The sequence below is a fragment of the Rhopalosiphum padi genome, chromosome 1 (assembly GCF_020882245.1).
Source record: "Rhopalosiphum padi isolate XX-2018 chromosome 1, ASM2088224v1, whole genome shotgun sequence".
Lineage (NCBI taxonomy): Eukaryota > Metazoa > Arthropoda > Insecta > Hemiptera > Aphididae > Rhopalosiphum > Rhopalosiphum padi.
In genome coordinates, this window is record NC_083597.1 from 91,936,121 (window position 1) to 91,961,252 (window position 25,132).

Consider the following 25,132-nt stretch of genomic DNA (forward strand, 5'->3'; position numbering starts at 1 on the left):
TTAACGTAATAAAATAATCTCGCATTAATGTAATATTAAAGTAATACGTTACATATATCATAGGTAAATTATTTAAATATTAAATAATCAACAAAATCATGTGAAATAATAATTTTTTATAAAAGAATAATTATTTTAAACAAGAGCAACGCATAAAATATTATTATTCATATAGATAAATAATAACCATACTATGATTAATAAAATTTAGTCCAGAAAATGATTATACATTAAATACAAATTCAGTTATCAGTAGGTATACATTATTAAATAAAAATCTACTAGTTCACCCACGTAAAATAATATAATTTTTCTATTATTAATAACATGTGTAATTATTTATTTTACATTTATTAGATAAATCTAAACTGTGTTATATGAAAGTTCTAATAAACTGTATTAACATTAAGTTTTAAAACAATATTATGTGAAATTTTACATGAATTTTCGAAAAAAATAAATATTATGGAAAATATTATTAAATTTTATGTTAAATTGATTTGTTTTTATCTTTACTGTGACTGGACTGGAGTGGTCCGATAACCGAAACTTTTTTGGTAATTTTTAAATTGAATTTATATTGTAACCTTGAAAACTGTTTTTAGTCAAAATAAAATTAGAAAAGATACATTATGTTAACTCGTGAACAAATTTTGATTAAAATAATATATTATAGTTTCACATAAAATATACTGTTAAAAAAATTGTAATTTACACTAAAATAAAATGTATTGTGTTAAAACTGTTTGTAAAATTGTAATGATTTGAGCTTAGCTTGTATGTTTAAAATACTAAAATAAATTTAAAAAAAAAACTACCTATGAAATGTAAGCGCTGTCCTAATGCCTATAATAATCTATATAATATTATGTAGAAGGAACGCGATGTACATCGTTATTTATTGTATCATGTGGTTTGGAAGTGAGCCCACCCACTATATTAAGTCATTATGAGGTATTTCTTCACCTGCCCGGTACAAACATTTTTCTCCGTAAAAAATATAATTTTAATCCGATTATGTCAGAGATTATTAGAATTCTCCGTTTTAGTGATTTTATAAATAATTGTTAGCTGCTACAATCTTTTGATAAAAAAACGAATGCATACCGGTTACTATTTTCTAAAAATTCTCTAATATTTATGAGTAGGTATTTTATGGTTATTATATAAGAATATAGGTATTGTAATTTAATGATTTATTTCATATTATTTCAGTATACCTATACATTACATAAAATAGGAAGCTATTTAATTTAGATGAAAATTAATTAACTAATTTTAAAAAGTTCGTATCGTTTATAATAATTAAAAAATGACATCCACTCAATTTATACATTATACGTATATATATAATATTAAATTAAAATTTTATTGTAAAACGTAAAATTAATTTTTTTTTAATAAGTCACGATAAATGGTACTTTTTAATTAAATAATTTAATAACTCAAACAAACAGTACCTATAGTTTACTGGCGCGTAATACGATATATTTATGAACGATCTATCGTATGCATGAAGGAAGGTTTTCGAGATAAACATAAATTTGTATAATTTGCATCAATTTAAAAATTATTCCGCAGTCACACTCAAATGCAACTCTACAGACATGATTATATATAGAAACTCTTTTATACGTCATATTACACCAGTGTTGGGAAAAAAATAAGAAGATTGACTGTAAGATAATTTTCTATATAATATACTTGGCTGGTGAAAAAATTTAAATTCCACACAAAAATGTTCACTAAAAGACGTTTCAACAATACACATTGTATGTTACGAGTGCATCAGCAAGGGAAACACAAAAAAAAAAAGGTTTCTTGCCCTCCGAATGGCGAACATTACCCTATACAATTATTGAAGTCAACTGGACACGATGATATTGCAAGAGGAGACACAACCGGTTTTTGTCCAAGATCAGAGCACTGCACACAAAGCCAGATGTGTGTCTTTAGAATAAGACCTACTACAAAACAGTCGCGGTTTCGACGACGACACGTCTCGATGTCTGAATGTTTCTCTCGAAATAGTGAGAGTATAAACATACATTTAACCGTACCAGGCCACGTTTTCACGATCTTTTATTGCACCTGCGTGTACCTAATACAAATATGAAAACGAACGACTCACTTTTGTGGTGTCTGACGTGCCGCGGACGGACGCAACAGGGCTGTTCGAAGTACGCAGCGAAGAAGTTGTCGACGACGGACTCGTGTTCGGCCGCCGACAGCGACGCGGCGGCAGAACCATTCGCGTCGTCGGTGGCCCACGACGTCGCGGTCGGACCGTGTTGGGCGAACAAAAGCGCAAATAGTAACAACCGGACGGCGGTCGCCATCCATCTTTTGCGCATTTTCCCCGTCGACAGGGTCTTTATCACTTTTTTATTGAAATGTAAATTAATTTAACGAATTTGTGACAAAAAACAACAACAAAAATAATAATCGGCGATAAAACGGCGTTTTAAACTCGAATCGCACGCACTGCGGGTTTTTTTTCGTGCAAAAATCCTACATCGGAAGGTCTTTAATTTTTTCGACGTATTCACGCGCACTACAAATCAACGGAATTGTATCGCTTAGCTCACACCAGGCCGAATGCCAAAGACGCACTGAACTCGCACAATAAGACACATGCGTGACACGACCGAACGATAAGACGACTGTAATCGGCGGCAAGGACGGTAACCGCACGCGAAAAACGGCACGATACTACGACAGCGCAACCGGACGCCGAATGGTCGAGGGTCGGTCGCGGTCTCCGGGCCGTGGCGTCGGCACGAGGAACGTTCGGCTACTATCGTTCGTCATCGGCACCGGTCGGATTGTTGCCGTTGTACTCACTCGCTGCACCGCGAAGGGTGCCTTAAGTATAATAATATTCTCCACTACCACGGTGTACAACAGGGGTAGTGTGTGTGTGTGTGTGTGTGTGTGTGTGTGTGTATGTGTTGCAATTTTTCTTCTTTTGATACAAGTATACAATCTTACAACCCGGTTGTCGGTTTAAATGTCTGGGTACGTTCGAGTTATATCCCATGAAGAGACATTTGATACTGTCGACTATTATCTATCGATTACAATTAATATCGTAGTAATAACACTCATTATATTTTTAATAATTTAATCCGGGTGAACGTAATTCGAGTTTTATTTGTTTTGGAAACGTCACTTACTTACGTAGTCATAAATTATTATCTTGGACATTTTTCATCAAATACTAGTAAATTCAATTAAAATCGTTCGTCACAAAGTTTTATTGGTTTTCATAATAATAATAATATATTTTTCGTTTAAAGCTTTCAAGCTGATACGTTTTTATTTTGATAGAAAATTACGGTTGATTGCATAAAAAAAGTTTTGTAAATCTAAAGTTGTGTTATCTGACACAGATGTATCAACGATTCAAACGACTTTGTGAAACATCTGGTTTTAGTAAGAATCCATAGAAAATAGGAATCCATTAGTGTCAATAATAGAAATTAAAAGTGGTTTAATTATATTTTCAATTACTAATAATATTTTTTTTAGAATTTAGTTCTTCTGAATGAAAAAATGTTTATATTGCACAGAAAGGTTCTTAATATACGAGTAAACCTATGGATACATAAATAGGTACTTTTTAGCCTGTACATTAGCTGTTTAAATAATATTTGAATGGTTTATCCTTTATAGGCATAAGTTGTATGAATTGATAGCTGATGTAGATAAGAGTTACAAATTTTAAATTCTAAAGAATTTGTGTAATGATTCCGTAAGTGTAATAGGTAGTTAGTACATTCTACAGTATTCAACAGTTCTTAAGGTATTTTTCGAATAAAGTCTAGTGGAATTTCTCTTGAAACTTTCTTAAGAGGGCACGTGTTTTGGCATTCTACCTTTTCGCTTTAATTTTAAAAATGTATTGTATAAAAGATAAAATTAATGTTTTCATGTAAATTGAAAGTATGTTTTTTTATAAAATACATTCGTATGTTAATATTATGATTGTCCACGGGTATTCATAATGATATTTGATGTTATGTTTATATTTATTATCTAATAATATTTAAAAGTAAATTATGATAAATAAATTAGCTTCAACGTATACTTTTAATAATTTATTTTTTAAATAATTTTTCATATCAATAGACATTTTATATTATGTAATTAAGTTACAATTTAAAATTTTAATTTCAAACTATTTCAGAACTTTTAAACTTATTTTTATACTTTTAGAGCAATATTTAATCTGTAGGTAAAATAATATTAGATATTTTCCTGTAGACTTTGAAAGAACATTTAAGGTTGTTTTTGACACAAGATTTCCACTAGAATGCTTTTTAGGAATTAATATTCGTTTAAAAATTGAACGGTGTATAATATTCTTTAAAATTGTTTCTCACAAAAATAACTTGTCATGTAACATCAACATTTAGAACACATAGATCGAAAAATAAGTACATAAATACATAGTAAACATTAATTAAATTTACTTTATATTTTATTTATAATTTTGTTCCTCTTAGTTAAGTACCATTTTACTACAGAAATAATAAGTAAAACACTAAAACATCAAACATATTTTGAGATATTAATATTGTTTTAAATTTTTTACAGGTAAAATAGTTTATAAAACAATTAAACTCATAAACTTAGCGTGAATTATTTATCAATTCATTATTATTATATTTATATTTGTTACACGTATAATTGAATCTAGATGTGAATTCACCACGTCTAGACAATAAAATTTCAAATTTTTGTTAGCTCAGAGGTATTTATTTGGTATTTATTTTAATAACACATATTATGTATAAAATAAGACGTATAGTGTAGATAGGCACCAATATAAAAATCATAGTTATTAACGATCTTTAAAATTGTTTGTATGTATTTAATAAAATATAAGTTATATTCCAGGTAAAAATGAATATAATGTTGATTGTTTGTTTAAAATATTGTCTAAGAGCAACAATTCACTATAAATCAGAGAAAAACATAAGTTAATTGTTCAGATAAAATGTAATTTAATTGTAGTTATAGCTGAAGTAAAGATAGTAAAATTAAATTAAAAATCTCTGTTCAAGATTATTAAAATTTAATATCTAAAATATAAGACTCGTGTAATGACTAAATAATATTAACTTTAAAATTAAATTACAAAAATTATTTTTTTATTTTTTCTAAAATGTATAATTTATATGTTTTCGTATTATGTATATAAATACAAACAGTATGTATGTAACTATTTACAAATAAATGTCATGAATTATATACGTTAAACAAATCGAAATGTGTGTTTAATACAAATTACTTTTTAACTCCAAATAATATAATACATTATAATATAAATAAATATTAAATAATGATTACCATAGAAGGTATCTTTATTTTATATAATACGATATCACAGTGATTGTTCAATACTGAAATGTTATTTTGTTAGGGATATTATTTTTATAATATCCAACAGGTGTTTGTAGGCAATGTTTAAGCTATTGTCCGTTATTGAAAGGTACAATAAACTTTTAAAAGTTACCCATTAACTATTATTTATTTGTAAATTTATTGAGAAAGTCAAGTATGTAAATAGGTCTGTGGAATTTATTTATAGTTATTAATAATAAATAGTATCTATATAGTCCATCAGAATAACATTGTAAGTAATTTTAGTTTATTGACTATTGCTTGTCATTTTATAGCTTGGACAGAGTTCTAATAATTTATCACAATCATTTTAAATGTATTATCCGCCTTATGGGTACCCAATATGTTCGAGGGGACAGTTATTGTTGTCGCTTTCATTCAGTAGTATAGTTTGCAACATGAATTGTGCTTTGAAATGGATTTTGAAAATGGCTATTTTTTTCGAATTTTATATTTAGGGTTATGGCTTGTAAATAACATTAGAGTTCGTTGTATATTGGTACACTTAGAAAATATTTTTGTGAATTACATACGATTACATTCTCTAATTTGTAGTAATCACCAGTATACGATTTTTAAATAACCATAAACTGCAAGTTATTCTGTATTCATTACGTACAGTTATTATCTAGCAATATTGCTATAAACATATGAAAAGTTCTGTAGACGACTACCGCAATGTGTGTTTGTGTATGTGTGAACAATAAAGTATTATACATATAGAAGCCAATAAATGCAACGTTACTAGAAATTGCGTCTGATCAACTCGGATTTTGAGTAGTGTACCTATTTTTGTTCCACCGCTACAACGATAATAATAATAATATATACAGTTTTATCTGTTAGACGTATAAAACTTTCGGAATCGACGACCGAACTACACGACCGTTTTCAGTCGTAGTATGGTTGTTCTTCGATGTGATATGTATTCCTGCATCTCGTCCGCCTCGTTTTCCTTCCGCGTGGTGTAGTGTGAGCGCGCAATAACGTCCCGTGGTGACTCGGAGCGCAGTTGTAAACTTTACTATTTATCCTGCACGAACGCGACTATATTATAATATATAGTACGTCACATAATGTTATATAATATGTGTGCCATATATGGCTCCGCCAGCCGACTCTCTTATCCCCGTAACGGTAATAATTCAAATGTCCGTTTCGCACCTTGCAGCTTTTGTGGCGGTGGTGGCGTGGCGCGTGTAACCTCGTGATAATTATCGTCTGCCGCTTTTCGCTGCATAGCGAGACCGCAATACTCTCCACGCGTGCGTGTGTATGTGTTAGTGTGTGCCACGAACATATGCACACGGACCCCCTCCCGTATCACCCCCTCGTCATCACATCCTCGGACGGCTCTATAGACGACTCCCTCGGTTTTGGGCAGGTCGGCCCATTAATCTTGTGGAATTTCACGGCACGTCATTCGCAGTGTGTAATAATAATAATAATAATAATAATATATCCGAGCCATGGCATTCCAATCGCGAGCGGCGCACATCTACATCCGAAACGTGTATCCGACTGGAGTCATTATTGGAGTTTTCGGGGTTTTTATTTTGACCGCACTCGACATACGCGTATGCGGCGGTAGAACTGTTTAACGCGAGCTCGTTGAAAACGGAAAATAAAAATAAATATACATTTAAAAAATAAAAAAAAGACATAAATCCACCGCTGAGTGGTTTTTACGCCATCACACTCGGAGCACAGAAATTTACGATGTGGAACCATCGCACACATCTAGAGTGTGATAGACGGGTGGCGGATACAATTTAAAAAAAAAAAATTCTGACCGTAATAGGATAATATGGTGTTATAGTGTTATAGTGTTACGCCACCGGCAGATTTGTCTCGGTTTCCGCAAATGGTCTTGGAAATGGACAGAAATGCATTGAAAATGTATACAATTACCTCAGACAATGATTTAGATAGAATGGTACTTTTATACAAAGAGCTTCAATTAATCTGATTAAAACCGTGTTCAGACTAAATGTGCCGTTGTTAAAAATTGGCATATTGTACGGATTGTGTTATAAATCCTAACGCTGTTAAGAAACTTTAAAATATTACTTTCATTCATCTAATACAACTTACTGTATACTTACTGTATTATGTTTAAATTTAAAATCACATAAGGTCTATTAATAATAATTGTATGCATACTTTGTATACTTAATAGTTAATTCTGATTAAATGTATACCTATCAACAATCAACATAACATAACGAAATTACATTGCATTATAGATTTACTAATATGTGTTGTATATTGTATATTTTATATTAAAAAAAAGTAATGTTAATTGGTTATATTTTTTATAACTTGAATGTTATAAGTAAAAAATTTATATTCGTGCCTTATTTTTTAATTTAATAATTTATACTAGTTATAGAAACGTGATATGATATTGTTTTCTACAAAATGGTATACTTTTTATGATTTACAACTTACAAGTTATAATTTAAAAATACGAAGGCAATAAACCATACGAATGGATAATAATTATCTATTGCCATACCAATAACTAACTATTTGTCATAAATATGGTATACATATACCTAAGAGTAAAATTTTAGAATTAAAATTTTGCAGACTTGGCAACAGAAATTGTTTAAAATGAACACATCGGTAATACGGTTTAACGTTTATAGAACACGCGCCGGTGAACCAGAACAAGGGATTGCAAACGATTTCCGTCATACCAAACATTTCCGGACGAACTTTATAAAATAGGGTTGGGATTTCATTTTTGAATTTATCCTAATATTTTTTTTTCATTTAATCAATATTATCATATAAAAAAAATGTTTTAAGATAATAATATGGAGTTGGAAAATATAAAATTCTCATTCGACATTCAGTAGTTGAAGCCATGTTGTAAATCGAATAAAATTAAACTCTGAGGCCAATAATATTATTGTTATAATTTATGTTGGCCGCGTGTATTACAGGGTAATAATTCATTATAATTGAAAAATACAGGGAGGCAGAGACCTCAAATATATTAAAATTAAAATAAATGTTTTCACCTCCTCCTTTTTGTTAAGTATTGGTCTGTTTCCAAAAAAAAAAAAAAATGGAAACTACCCAGATTGGATTCCTGTAAACGAGCCAAATCATAAAATCAAATAAATCGAATTGAAATATTACATATTCCATACATATTGACATTTACTGCATTATTAAATATGTAACCTTGTCACTTATGTTGATTTTGTGTTGTTGGAATTATTATAAAGGTCCCATATGATGACAACTCTTAAATAATGAAATTTGATATTTCAAATATAACAATGACTATTTAAATTGGACCAAATAAAAACTGATTGACTATTTGACCTTTAAATGTCTATATTGTCTCATATTAACATTTATCATATTTTTATTTTTATTTGATAAAAAACATGCAATAATTTAATATATAATCGAAAAAACTAGAAGTTTTTCATACGGTGTTTATTAATTTGTATAAGTTACTTAATTAGCTCTACCTTTTACAAAACAGATTAAATTCCTTTTACTTTTTTTTGATTTCTCAACAACTCATATTATTTAATTACCAGGTGCTATAATACTAGGGGTTTATCTAGTTTTAAAGTGTAGTATGAGTAATACATATTTTATAATCAAAAATATCCATCACGTGCTAAATGTACACGTATTATACAACTACTGATTTATGATGTACGTACCTATTTCAACAACCAAGCCTCTATTGTACGATACACGGTTTATTTATTACACAGTCATTCATCGACAGTGTATATTGTATTATAATAAAATATTTTATATTTTTTTTTTCATCAGACAGCGAAATGTGTTATTTTATTCTAGTAAATAAATATTGGACGATTCTTTTATCGAATAACAATCATTATTACAAAATCTATTGACGCTTTTGAAAATATTTTTTTAAAGATTCTTTACTTTTTTGAATGACAACATACATTTTTAATTTCATATTCTAAAGCATAATATTTTGTGGAGTATTTTAATTTACAAAAATTAGAATTCGGACGAGTAGTTTATAAGTTATAAGTATTTAAAGTTTAGATCAATGGAGTAGTGGACCAAAATGTTGTGGGGTATCCCTGTACCGTAACTCCGCTCACATAAACTTTAAATACTTATAGGAAATATATAACTCATAAGCTACTGCTCTGAATTTTGATTTTTATGTATCGAAATACTCCAAAAAATATATGTTTTCATTTAGATAAATAATAACATAGAATAATATAATGATAAAAAATGTATTTAAAAGAAAAATGTTTTATTTCGACTGGAAATTAAGTAAAAACATATTTTCATATAATACATTTATAGATTATGAATAATGAATGTTGTTCGATAAAATAAATCACCCTGTATAAATGACCTATATTATTACCAATACGTATTTAAGATTGGTTCACATATAAGCTTTAAAATAAACGTACATAGAAATATATCTCTAAACAAACTGCAACTAACTAAATTATGTAGTTTGAGATTCTGAGCGAATCGAAAAAGCTGCGCTGGTTATACAATGAGCCACGTGTTGTGTTTTCCAATTTATATAGGTAATATTATGCCTATTGTCTATGTACATAGTTTTGGTAAAAGATCGATTTCTATCGATTGAAAAATATTATCAAATGTGTGTAAAAATATTTATTTTTGTAATTTTGTAGTTTTATTGAAAAATAATAATGTTAAGTTAAAATCATATTTATTTATGAGTATATAACTGTAGTAATACCAACCAAATAATTAATTATTAAAAATAATGTAATCACACTGTATTAAATAGTTTTAAATAAAAATTAATAAATTAACTTGGTTTAATAATAAATTAAGCTCACATAAACGTATACCTATTTGCCTAAACCGCTTTCAACTAGTGTGCAATAAGATGGAATAGGTAGTTTGACAAAAACTTAATTAATATTTAAAAAAATTGAATGTACAAATCAACTATACGTGTGATTCGAGTAAAAAAAAAAACACATTAATATTATATTATTATATACACTTATAGTTACGTTAATATATTTTCCATATTAATTTTAATATATTATAGTGGATATATTGTTTGATAAGTGTATTAAGTTATAACTTAAAATTGACTTAACTCATATAATTCGAGTTACTATTATTGATAATTATTCAATTCTTCAATTCTTCAACTCCCATAATATAATATTTTTATACTATAGTAGTATTGTTCATTTTATTTCCTTATTATTTCAATTATAACATAAAATCCTGACCAAGTATGATTCTTGAATATTTTATTAGGTTTCACGTGTTGGCTTATATCAGGTCATCAGATAGAAATTTCAAAAGCATCGGCGAGAGAAACAAAGGATGATGAGTGAACCTTATACCGTCCAGACAACTTGAAGAGCTGTCTAAAGTGGTTCATAATGACGTCAGCTCAACCGCTTATTCTTGATTATGTATGTATGGGTGAATATATGAAAAACTTCATTCTCACATTTTATAGAGCTCGGCCGTTGACCTACATTGATGAGGATATGGGTAACCAAAAGGCGACTCTCGCGAGTTGAATGGAATGATTTTCAGCCGGATATAAAACTGTTTGTGCAATATAAACCGGAGCCATGTTTCTGCAGGGTGCTCAGACATATCGGTAATAAAATCTCGTTTTTCTATCCCATTCGACGTTCGAGTCCAAAATGGAATTTTAATCGAGAATGTTTACGTGTACATTTATTTATTTATACATAGGAAACGAAAAATATATATTTGAATTTATGTTTGATTTTTTTGTTATGACTATTTTTTTTTTATAAATTACTGTTATACCTATCTACTACGTTGAATTACATAGAAACGTTTGAAATGGATTTTTTAAAGTGATTTTTTTTATTATTATTTAAAAATAAATTTAAATCTTAATATTCTGTAATATATTATTTGATTAACTATTTTTAGATTCTACTAATATTTACTTAAAGTAAATTGACAATTGTTAAATACTTTTTTCATATCCGTTTTAAGATCTAATTTGTATACTTAACGTTGTATACCATGTATATTTATGCTACCATATTTAAAAATAACGTCTATTCAAAATAAGTTTATATTAACAAGTTTATAATAATAAATCATTGTGTTAACAATAATTATAGACACTTATTAGGTGTGTTATATTTTATGATATTATTTTATTCTCTGTAAAGATAAATTTACTCAAACTCGATAATTTACACGATGGTGGTTAAACATTTGGGTATGGCGACAAGTGACCATGCATGTAATATGTATGAGTTTATCGTGTCTCCATAGCCAGGCTGTGTTAAATGGAGAGTAAAGACATTGGGGACTATTATTATGTGTGTACATAGCTATTCGCACGAAAAAAAAAATTCACGATAGTTTAGAGTAAGGAGGTGACCCTCCTTCTAGAAAAACACCTTCCATCATAGAGCCTAATACTGCCTCTTAAATCTCCCAACCGAACTTCCAATATCCGCCACTGGAGATTTCAATTTCAAATGCGTCCAAAATAGTCACCTGGATCTGTGCTACCTCGTGTTAGTAATCCCGTGTCAAAGTTTGCCTTTCCTTCATTCATTTTTTCCTCACTTACGGAATATTCTATTTGTACTTTTGTGTAGGTCTTACTGTATTCACATGTATGTGGATTATTTGGAAAAGAAATCCCTTGAAAATGAGGATTTCAGAAGTTTAAGTGATGGTCGGAAAAATACAGTCTGACAAAGCATCCGCTGCTTTTTGTTAGAAATAGTGTCTATGAATTGTGGTATAAAAATAACCACAAACTTTTATAGAAACAAAACAAAGTTTTACAAAAGTGTATTATACTTTTTTCTTTCATTACTTTTTTATGATTTTCCAAACGTGCACATTTCTAATTTTTTACACGGAAGCTTTTTTTCACAAATAATAATAGGTCACTTGTAAGAACTGTGTTAAAATAATATTTTTAATGTACTTTTTTTTACGACTAAAAATATTGGCATCGTTAATTGGATTAATAAACCTAACACTTTTGTTTCATTATGTTAATGTGTCGAGAGATTCAAACACGAATATAAAGACAATATTTTAATGCCTTTGTATGGATTAAATCAAACGTTATAAATAAACCTTTATTCTGACAAACATTTTTTTAGTATATCATACTTGATATTATATTTGACTTATAATTTAGAATTATTTGAATCAGTTATTGAAATTGTAATAAAAACAATAAAATAAAATAAATTGTTAAAGATTTTTAAACAATTAAAATATTGAAATATAATTATTAGAAAATACCTACATTTTAGAATAAAAATGACACACAAATTTAATTGGTATATTTAAATTTAAAAATATATTGTTACAAAAAGTATATTTTTTTAAACGTATTTTACAATTATGGTTTTTTTCCTGTTAAAAATGTAATATGGCTTAAAACGAATTAAATACATACACACACACACACACACACATATATAATTTATATGCATTTACTTTTTTTAGTCTCAAACTAAATAAATAAGTATTGGAAATATAAAAGCTCACTGAAATGTTATAAAATAAATAAGATTTGAGAATTTGTTTTCTTCATTCACAACCTTGGCCAACTATTACAAACAAAACTTGTAAATATGATTTATTATATAAAAACACATAGTAATATAATAGTGTGTTGTAAGGATATTATATTTTTAATTGTTTTTCAATTTTATAATCCATCATATTTTAAATTTATTATATATATATATATTATATATCATGTATAAGTATGCTAAGTATGTTTATACAATTATACATTCTAGAATATTTGTGAAGACCTTATGCGACCCCTACCATCATATCCACAGTCTCCCACTCACTGGTGACGCGTTATTAGTATCATCAAATCGCAGGGTTTGCTGTCATTCTATTTGTGTAGTGAAAAAAAAATAGTATAGGGGATTTGTTGAAGACCGGAACAAATATTGACCGTAATTTCGATTTTCTGAAACGACCTAATGTAATATTTGTTTGTAGTGGGGGGAGGAGGGTTACTCGAAAATAATATACATGTCTGGATGACTCCAAGACGCGTATGTGGTTACCTTTGTCAGACACAATATGTATACGGTCCGGTGCGTTATGTTCAATCGAATCTTACTTCTAATGAAATGAATTATAGGGTTTTAATAATATAATAACGAAATACGACCGTATACAATAATATCCTGTACAGCGTAATTCACTAATAACATTTGCTTTATTGTTATTAATAAGCTATATATATATATATATATATATATATATATATATATTTTTAAATGTAATTCTTAACAAATTTAATAATAAGAAATAACATTTATGGTTTCAGAAATATACACTACCATAACATGGTTATAAATAACTTTGGCTTTGGCTTATTAGGTTTCCATAAACTAATAATGTGATAATAATCACAATGTGGCGATTGCATACAAACAATTTAATAAACACTATTTTTTTTATAAAGGCTTGAACCACTCTTACATTACAATAATATCGTTACATTTCATTATTTAAATATTTTAAAAATAAACCGTCAGGGCGCCAGATAATAAATACAAATATTTCAACTTTAATAATTATATTTTGTTTAGATTAAGTGCCTAAATATCAATTTTTTTAGAGACCACTTAATGCTTAATATTTGCAAAATATGTTTTGTTGATAAATATTTTATTTAAATTTAATATTCAATAATAATAAGTTTACAATAATAGTTTTCTCGATTTAGTCAATTGCCTAGAAATTATTCATTTATATTATATTTCACTCTATACAATAATGTTTAGCAAGCATTTTTTAAAGATTTTATTATATTCTCGAAGGAATAGTTTATCAATTATATTGCTGGAGACCTTTTTTCGCAACAATAATTTTTATCGGTCCATTCTAGACGCTTTATCCATATGTTCACGTTTTCCGGTCAAAAGATCGTAATAAACTCGGTTAAGGTTTATGTCCGGCGTGTCTATTGTTACTTGGTATCGTAAATTCGTTCAATCGGCACAAGGAAAGCAAAAAGAAGGAGAGAAAAAAAGAGCTTAACGAAATTTAATTTAGAGCTCTGCGCCCCTGTGCATTCAATACGGATACGTGGGCCATGTGTGGTTCAATTATTTCGGTTCGTTAAGACTGGCTTCGTTCTTTCCAAATCCTAAGCAGAGATTTCTTCCCCTACTCCTAATGAGTTTCCAGAGCAAAAGGAAAATCGAAGAAAAAGTACATTTTTTTTCACTCATTGAGAAAAGTCTAGAGTTGTTAAACCTCAAACGATTACAATATAATTTCAAATAATAAAATGTCATTACAATATTGAATTTAAATCATAATTATTATGAGAGTAATTTAATAACAAAATATTACGATCAATTTCCCAATAATAATTAATAGAATCAATCATTTTTACATACTACATAAATTCTATCAATTTTTTAATGTGAAATTGTGGAAAAAACCATTAAACAATTTTAAATATTTAATATTGTATTAAATATAAATGTTTCACGATAAAAATGAACTGTTCAAAATCACTTTACATTACCTACGTTAATATTAAGAAACTTAGTCAAGATTGTTTGATATTTATGTAGAGCACATCTATTCATACTCGTTTTTGGAAATACGTATATTTGATAATCATTACACATGTTTTAGGTATTTAACACCAATCGTTATCATGTTATTATTATTCATTTATGTGGATATAGAATAGAGGACTATTTTAAAATTAAAAAAGTTAATTATTTTTTCTATATTTTAAACTTTAAAATATATTTACTTAATTGCAGTAATTAACCTGAAAATGTATATAATATATACAATATTTATACAAATAATTGAAGTAAAAGTTTTGTTTTTAATCTGATCTTAATTTCGCAAACGACATTTCTACCACCAGAAAATTACATTAATTTATAGTTATCGTTTTTAACAATACGATGCGTTTAGATCTCTTCTCCATCTGAATATACGATAAGTTATTCTTTGTCTTGTCGAAATTGGATTCCAGTAAAACAAATATACACTTGACTTTTGAAAAATGCGAATCGGTCTTTGGTTCTGCCCCGAAAATATCGAGCTCATCCGTGGGTCTCATTTGTTCTAATAAATAATCGTTGCAACTGGAATCACGTAGCAGCGTACAGGAAATCCGCAGGGCTCTAACGACTACCTACTTCTTGGTGAGTTGGTGGTAAGGACGGCAAGGGAAGATGGCCGAGTTTATTGGATTTCGTAAACACGTGATAGAAAATTAGATTTGCTGCGACCGAAAAGCACTTTATCTCTGCACTCTTTATCATTCCTTGCTATAAGCTATCCTCACACTTTTTGAAATAAAACAAAAATCTATCTAACCTTACACCCTCGGCAATAGTTGATCGAGGAAAAAAAAAGAGGGATACACCTCGTTTCCGGTCACAATTATTATCCCTGGAAAGCGATATTTCTCCAGCAGCGACAGAATTCAATTGTAGAAAAAGTTTATTCCTTTTTTGCCTCCGCCGGAATACGTGACCACTATTCATTGTTGTGCGTGAGAAAACAAATTCTCGGGTCACAATTGCGTTTACCACGTGTGTTTCGCAAAAGTAGAAAAAAAGCTTCCGGGCTACGAGGCGGAACTAAATCAGCGTGTTTTATTTACTAATAAAAACATGTTTCAAAAAATAATAATAATCTTAATGAGCTATATAGAACACAACTGTATTAAATTGCAAGTACGGAAAACATAAAGAATTGCTATGTTGAATTTAAAATTCCCTTATAAGTTATTCTACACTTACATAACGTGAAATGTATTATATGAATTTATTTAAAAAAAATAAAAATAAATGAACATTATTTTTTATACGTATCTATACAAAAAAAAAATGAACTATAAGTACTAATTAAGTCCCTTCTATAGATTTCGTGGTTTAAATATATAAATACATCATGATATATACAATATAATAAGTTGAATAATACCTATCTAAATTTAGTTTTATAATTTAATTACCCAGTAGTCCGCGTATTAAAATGTTCACTAAGAGGATATGCTTCCGTCATTTGATTATTTCAAACATTTTTTTTAAATATCAAAAACGCGCATTCAAAAATGTTCTTTTACTCGGTAGAAAATGAAGGCATGCATTGGTGGATTTATAATATCTTTGATTACATATAAACATTGGTACATGTCAAAGAACTGCCATTGACAGTAAAGTAAGTACTGGCTAGAGGGTGAATAGGAAAAATTGATTTATAAAATGACAAAGTTAACTAAAACAAAAACAAATCTACAAGATGATAAATGTATACTAAATAAAAAATGTATTTTATAGTTTATTATAATCTACATTATATTTGTTTCAAATTGTAGTATCATTATTATTGTTTATACTCGTACTTATATAATTAAATTAAAATTTTAATAGTGAAATAATATAGATATTTTTGTTTATGCATATTATAATGTGTTCAATGTGAAATTCAATACACAGTTTATATAAAAATAACACTTATTCATTATATATTTTTTTTACATATAATTTATACAACTGATATTGAATAATGACATTTTATGTTAAAATACTAATTTGAAAATGTTTAAATCCCTTTATCCACACCATAATAATATGTACTAAAAATAAATCATACAATTAAGCGTTAAAATCACAATATTTTTTTATATTGTTTGATATAATTATTGGAATAATTTTAAATTTTAGATAATGATTGTTATAGTATAATTTATAGAAATAATTAATATAAATAAATCAAATACAGGAAATAGCATTGATAGAATAATAATTACAATTAATGTAATCTTTATGAGAAATTTATAATTGCCTATCATTTAGTAAGATTATTTTTTACTGTGAACAGATTTACGGGTGTGAATAACTGAGTACTACAGGTATGTAAATAATTAAAGAGCTATCGCAAACTGGTATTTTTAAATCTGCAATTACTATATATTTTTTTTTTACAATATACAATCCAAAAGCCACCTTATTAATATTTCATATTTCGTGTACAAGGTCATGACTAAGCCCTGATAGAAATTTAATAATATACTTTATCATATTATATATTCATTCCAATTTAAATCAATTATAATTTTACAAACTAAGTTTAATTTATAAATGCCATACCAATAAATTAAGAAACTATATAGTTTCAAGATCATAATATATTCTTATATTTATAGTTTTTTGATAAATTGTCTTTAGAACGTTAAAAAACAGTTGCACATTTAACACTTATGTAGATTGTAGATTGAAAACAGATTTTTAAAATTTTGAATTATATTTATATTTAGTACATAGTACTATATTTTATAATAAGCTTGATTATTTTCAATTAACTTATTTATGCTTAGAATAGTTTTTTTCAAATGCAGTAATTTCCACGTAAATAATAAAACTTCACTATCCTGCATCTATGAATCTAAGATGTAAAACTAGTCGTTTGAATGTTATGAGAATTTCTATACACTTGTTTGTTTTTAATTTGGTGTTATATTAGTTGTAAACAGAGAACTATTATAGTCTTATACTATTAGCTAATAACAAAAAAATTTCCGATTTAGCTTATTGAAAAACTAATGTTTAAATTAAAAATATTAATAATAATACCTACCAAATCATTAACAACATATCCAACTGGTGTCCGTTTGGTTGCCGATCCTATGGAAAATTTCGACAAACCAAAAAAAGAAAGGCCGATAATATTACCGAATCGTTTTATTGGGTGTAAACACTGGAAAGGATGTCTGATAAACGTTCGATAAATTACGTTTAATGGTGTGAAATTAGTGGAGCGGTCGGATTTCCGTACGGTCCATTTACCTTCTCATTTTTTCCTTTTCTCTTTTCATTCACTCTTTGGCCAATTTTATACCATCAGGATCAACTACCCTCAAACCCTATACCAATTGTAGTGTTTGTTATGGTCACATTAAGTTCAATAAACTGATTGTGTAGGATCTATATAAAGTCATTTGATTATTTGACAATAGACATCTACCAGGCAATAATAAAAAAAATAAACTTCAATAAATTATAATTTCGTGTTGAATAACATCCATTTTCAAATAAATTTTCCATTTCAAAAGGTTAAGATTTATAAACAATTTATTAAACTATATAAATACAATATTTAAACATCTAATTAAATAATTATGATTTTGAAAATGATTATGTTTAAACATAATTATGATTCAAGCTATTTTTAGATTTTCCACACCTAGTGTACATAGTATAGTTCTAAAAACATATTACGCTAATTGAGAAGTATACAAGTTACTAAATTCTTTATTATATTATCAAATATTAATATTCAAAATTATAAAACCCAAATATTGTAGGAAAATAAATAAAATGCTGGTAAAATCTATCAATACTATTATTGAGTTAAAATTCATGTTACGTTTGACAATAAACAATTACTATAGATATTGACAAGAAAATGTTTCAAAATGAAATACGCAACTAAACCTTTATATAATATTTCAAATGAATGGTAGAGCTCTGAGCTAATAATTATCGAACATAATAACACCGGTGCAAGATTACCGGAGAAGGAGTATTTTAAGACTTTTGGTTTCCCCCGGAAATGTAATTCTCAAAAGTTTTCCGCGTGCGTATCCGATTACAAAAGACCGCCGGGCACAATCGCCTTAATAATGCCAACGAAATTGGCACACCGATTGGCGCCAAGCTTGGAAACACTTCATTTATGAGTTTTCTCAGCGAACAAATTAAACAAATTGGGCCGATAAAGATATCGTGTTGGCAAAGATCTGTGAAAGAAATCCGATTTGATTATACAAAAAAGGAAATTAGTTACGCCTTAGAGAACGACAATTATGTTAAAAGTAAAGTTATTCGGAGTGAATAAGATCATATAAGTTTCTGATGCAGTAAGGGACGGGCTGTGTGTAAAACGAAGTTAACTAATCCTCGTGTTGAAGTTCAAATTAAATTCACTATATAATATATACGCTATGGGTTTACTTAACATTTGAATTTCAATCTGTCGTAGATAAGAGTGGAGCTCTTAAAAGTTGTCTGCGATCTTCATCTCACGGTAGTGACGACTAGTCGTTGTTTTTTCAATTTTAATTCTAACGGTTATTTTTTTTTCAATTCTGTTTATTTTATAATTTCCTTTCTGTATATCTTTGAAGTGGATAGATTTTATAACAAACGAACGATGGAAGCCTTAAAAATACAAAAAAATAAATAAATAAAGAACACCTCCTGTGCTAAAGCGAAGGGTGATCGAGCGTTAAGATAAAATCGTTTTCAACATTATAGCACAACACACTGTTGTGCGGCTTCGATAATAACCCAATGAGGACCAAAGAAAAGGGTGCGATAAAATCGGTGTTTGATATTTAATTTTGTGAACCTTATACGTTATTTTGAAAATACAAAAAAATATTAGTTTCTATTGATTTTTAATGAATATTTCTTAACTACCTACGCAATATATGATAATAAAGTTATATAATAAACAACATATTAAATGATTTGTATAGTGTTTAAATTAAATGTATTTTAAATGTTAACTATAAGCAATAGTTTCATATTTATTCAGTTTTAAAATAAAAAATACTTTTTACTGAAAAAAGTCTGCAAATGTTTCTTTAGTACCTAATAAATTCTGACCAATTTTAAAAATTCAAAGTTTAAAGTGATTTAAAATTACAATATATGCAAATTATCAACTGGAAGTTTGATTACAAAGTTTAACTTTAGAGAACAAACGTATATAATTCAATTGAATAATCTATTAAAGGAAATTTAACATATAATTGGAACCAAACTGTAAGAATAATTAATATATTTATTCATGTTCACTAAAATAAGGCTTTATTATATTTTTAATTAAATGACGCAATTCGACCAGTGACATTCGATATTAGTACAACTTATAATCTAATTTATTTCTGATAATATAATGTTTAAGTACTCCCTTCTTTCAACGCAAGCTTTACTTGAAGGAGATAGATACTTATTTTCACTAAAATGTTTTTGTATCTTGAAAAAAAATGTTTGACTTTTTAGAATGATAATTATAAGAAAATCAAAAATACATGGACATAATATTAATACGAGGCTATTTTCAGTTTTATTTCTAGTAATTGTTGTACACCGTCTATATTATATTTAAAAGTTGTTTTGTTAGAATCCCCTCTTCGAATAATTGTCACAAATAACCTAAAGGGAGTAAGGACTAAGTATGGACTTTTGTGCATTAGTGTGGGATTATTGTTAGAAATAGGGTGTTTTATTTCATAAAAAGCAACACTAGTATAAAGGGGAATAATATTATCGAACATGGTTGATAATTATTATGATCAATTGTCAATGTTAGAAAAATACAATTTTATTCCCCTATTTATTATTTTAACTTTATAATTAAGAAAAATCAATATTCTTTCTTAGTTCATAAAAATATTATTTTTCATAAAACAATATATTTAGATTAATTATTTGTTCAAATATACATGTGATAAAAAATGAAAATAATATTCCAAGTATTTAATGTCGACTACGGTGTATTACTGCACTCGTATAAATTACTATGAGAAGGAGAAAAGACCTTTTTTTTAAAAGTTTTTTCTTCGTTGTTATGGCAGTAAACTTTCAAAAGGTTGTATTCTTGAATCCAACTCACTTGACAAAAGTCGAATATTCTTTAATAATACACACAAACACGTGCGATTTAAAAAACCCATTTTACTGCATATATGCAATGACTTAGTAGAGCAATGTGAAAAAAGTTATTATATTATAACAGAGGTGGATAACCTAGGCGCCTTCTAACCGTTAAACTGTATAAGTGGAGTCATATTCACACCAGTTAACACTCAATTTACATAATATTCAATAGAGGTAAAACCATTTAATATTCTCAAACGCATATTTTTTTAGTATCCTGAGCCTATTGAAATGCACGTCTGTATGAATGTATTCGGAATTAAGAACTAAGAGAGTGCAGGTAAAATTAAAATTGTTTTTATAATCCCTAAAGGAAAGAGTTCATTATATTCTAGTAGGTATAACAAATATACTTTTAACATACTTCTGAAGTACAAACTTTGTGGTTAGGACTCATTTCTCATATGTCATTGGTAAACTATCGGATAGATATTATTTTTGAAACTTTTCAAAAATAAGTGAATAACCAACTTATAGAAGTAACATCTTTAAGGGGGAATAAATGGAATCAAAAGGATAATGTAATTTTATCGATTTTCAAAACCCTCGTATTGGCTATTAGCAATAAGCATCATTATACTATATCGGCCATAAGTCATAACACAAAAAAATACAATGTATCGAAATACTTTAAACTATAAAGACAAGAATTATCTGTCACAAAATAAACCTTACGAGGGTAAGTTAATAATAATATTTCTTTAATGCAAATACTTATATTTGAACTTTTTGCGTGTAATTTTAAGGTCAATAGTAACACTATGCAACTTCATAAATTACGTTTTAAATGAAAGCATTTAGAATATTACCTATTTAAACTGGTTACATAATATGGATTATGGGTTATAAGTTATTAATATCCTAACTGGATATTGTGTGTTAGTTTTCAATTGAAATATATACAAGTGGATATAAAAATAAAACTATATCTAGGTGACATTGGATAAAAAAATAGTATAGCATTGAACAGAATAGTGTGTATATTATACTAACCGAGACGCATAATATATTTACTGTCACGCGGAATAACAACAACTGCAGATGATAAAAAAAAATAAAAAAACAAAAATTAACCGTTTCGGACAGCGGTCGTACGGGAAAAAAGTATTGCTATACCCCTCCCCCTTTGCCACGAGGACACTTAACCGAGTCCCCTACGACACCCCCTCCACCCTTAGCCCTTACCCATCATAATAACCATCCCCCTACGAATCACCCCCTCGTATCGGGTACCCTGCACCAGCAATCGTCTTGTACCGTGAAAATAACCCGTGTGCAGCATTATTGTGCAGGCGACTGTTCAAGAGTTATCGTGCCGAAACGCCGGGCGATCGTATTCTCAGGACTCGGGAAATGATACGGTTGTGGGAAGGAGGTGGGGGTGGCTCCAGAATCTCGGACAGGGTTTTCTCGAATTTCACGGGTCGTTTGCGTCGTCGCCGGCCGTTTAATAAATCGCGCGCGCTGCAGACCCTGCACGATCCGCCCCGACCGCGAATCGCCGTAGAAACGTAATTAAAATCAAATTAAACCACGTCGTCCGGCCGCCGAGGATAGGAGGGCCAGGAGGGGAACGTACAACAACCATCTCCACCCGCTACTAATTGTGTCGTCGGTCGCATTTATATTATTACTACATAACAATTCGGTTTCGTACCGCCGAACGTACGTTTACGACTATTATATTATACATATAATCGATGCAATTATTGAATATAACGCTTTATATGTCTGAGCGATCGCGACACGATTATCGTGTGTCGCAACGCACGTGCCTCGATAGAGACGACGACCAAATACTCGGGTTTCGCATTTTCCGTAAAAAATCGTTCTGCCGTGTACTACTGTGCGGCGGTCGGGACTGATATCGAGAAGTGTGCAACCGGAAATAAAACGCAGTTGATTTTTTTTTTTATTATTATTATTTTACATATACTGTATACGGACGGCGTGGTGTTTCCAGAAGGTAACGAATAAATAAGTGTTCCTATTTATTGGGATCGCCTTTGCGGGGAACATTTATTTTATTCATAACATTTCTAGGGTTCGGCATTCGGTGTTCGCAAACGGAGTAGGAAATAAAATATTCCACTCGATTATTTCGCAGTAGATACAACGTTAATGTAGTATATACTGCAAGTGTCTACTACATAATATTATAATAATATACTTTTTATCATCCAGATTTTTTTTCTGGTAAATATTCGAATGATATCCGAGTGTTCGATGTTTAAGAATTTGTGATATTACGAATTGTAGTACGCGTATTATGATAGCTTTTTCTACTGTAGATGATTCATCGACAGTTGAGTAATATATTATAGTCACTTTATTTCTGAAATATTTAACTGTTTTCTTTTTTAATTTTGCAATATTCACTTGAAAAACTATAAAATTAGAAATAATTGTAATTTAGACATATATTTTTGTATTGATTTGTAGGTATTGAAATAAGGGGCGTATAAATAACTAGAAAAAAATATGACCTCCCAAATCATTCATAATTTATTTTCGTTGAAAATCCTTTCAATGGTACCTAGTGAAATAATAAACGATGATTTAATTAAAAAAATTAATTCATACAAAATACAAGATAAAATTACCACAAATAAAATAAAATTGATTGTCATTCAGCAAATACTGTTGACATCAGAACAATTGACATAACCGACAGTTGGGTTTTAGCACCATAGTATTCACTACCACAAATCACAGTTTAAAAAAAAAAAATTATTATTCACCCATTAAAACAACGAAATGTCATAGTGCTGTCTGACCAAATTAACTGAATAATTGAGTAGTTAAGCCGATTAAAAAAAAAATATTTAAAAATAATTCATTAATATATATATATATATATATATATATATATGTTTATCTTATTGAATATTCATCAGCTGTTTAAACAATCTAAGTACAGGTTATAAGGAGATATTGAATAAAAAACAATTTTAGATGTTACTACTCCCCCCCCCCCCAAAAAAAAAAACTATAGAAGTTTCTAAAGTAACAAACAATTTTTTTATCGTTGTATGGCAAATCAATATCAAACACATTGCTAGTTTGGCGAACAACCCTCATACACCCATTGTAAAAGATTTTAATACTGCGCTAAATTAATTCCTTCCTGCCTGCATAATATGCACCTATTCGCAATTGTTAGATAGTAAAAAAAGTCATTAAATAGAAAATTAATAGTGCGTTTATATCATGTCAATTATAATAGTATATACAGTATAATGATCATTCAAAATAAATTATAATATCATAATAATTTAAAAATCAATTGTTTGTTCTTATTATTTTGTATTTGTTCGAGTGTATAGGTAGTACCTATTGAAATATTTAAGCGTATTTATAAAAATAAATTAAGGTATAACATTATACAAAAACGTGTATTTTTCAAGTTAAATATTTAAAACATAATATTATGCATTCTTCTAAACAATGTATATAACATTATTTTATATAAAAGTATTTACAAGTCGTAGGCCTAGTTGGTATGTATTTGATTAAAGTTCAACGAAGTGGTCAGACTCGTGAAGTGACAAATTCCGAACGCACTCGAGGTAAAAGCTAGCTTACGACGTAAATATCTGAAAGGCCATTTGTTTAGTCTGATTTAAGGATTTCAAGCAGACCACACACACACTCACAGTCAAACGTACACACACACATACACACAAACACGCACTTAAATCTCTCCTCTCTCAACTGTATGAACAATTTAAATATCTAAACAATGGTCATAAGTCCTGATAAGTCTTATATAAATGTATATATGTACGAATAAAATGAGACTTAAACGAATAACGACAAAGGGCACGGAATTGTTCTTATACCAAAATAAATTATGTTAAGGACAAAAATATAGTATATTATAAGTATATACATATTTACAGAACTATATAGTTAAATGTATATTTAAAATTATATTCAGATACAGCATGGAAGACAATTGTTTACAAAAATGTTCATCCGTTGTATATAAAATT

At 28.5% G+C, this 25,132-nt stretch overlaps 1 protein-coding gene across 6 annotated transcripts in view; it reads right to left on the reverse strand.

Annotated features, from left to right (window-relative positions):
* LOC132918247 (semaphorin-2A) overlaps positions 1-25,132 on the reverse strand; it is a 355,196-nt gene that overhangs the window by 117,717 nt on the left and 212,347 nt on the right. For 2 of the 6 annotated variants that reach the window (XM_060979385.1, XM_060979384.1), the window contains exon 1: positions 2,132-2,752. The exons of the other annotated variants lie outside the window; for them this stretch is intronic. In XM_060979385.1, the coding sequence (XP_060835368.1) occupies positions 2,132-2,354 (223 nt within the window). In that variant the 5' untranslated portion in view covers positions 2,355-2,752. Of the gene's footprint in view, positions 1-2,131; positions 2,753-25,132 lie in introns of those variants that run through there. 6 annotated transcript variants of the gene reach the window in all.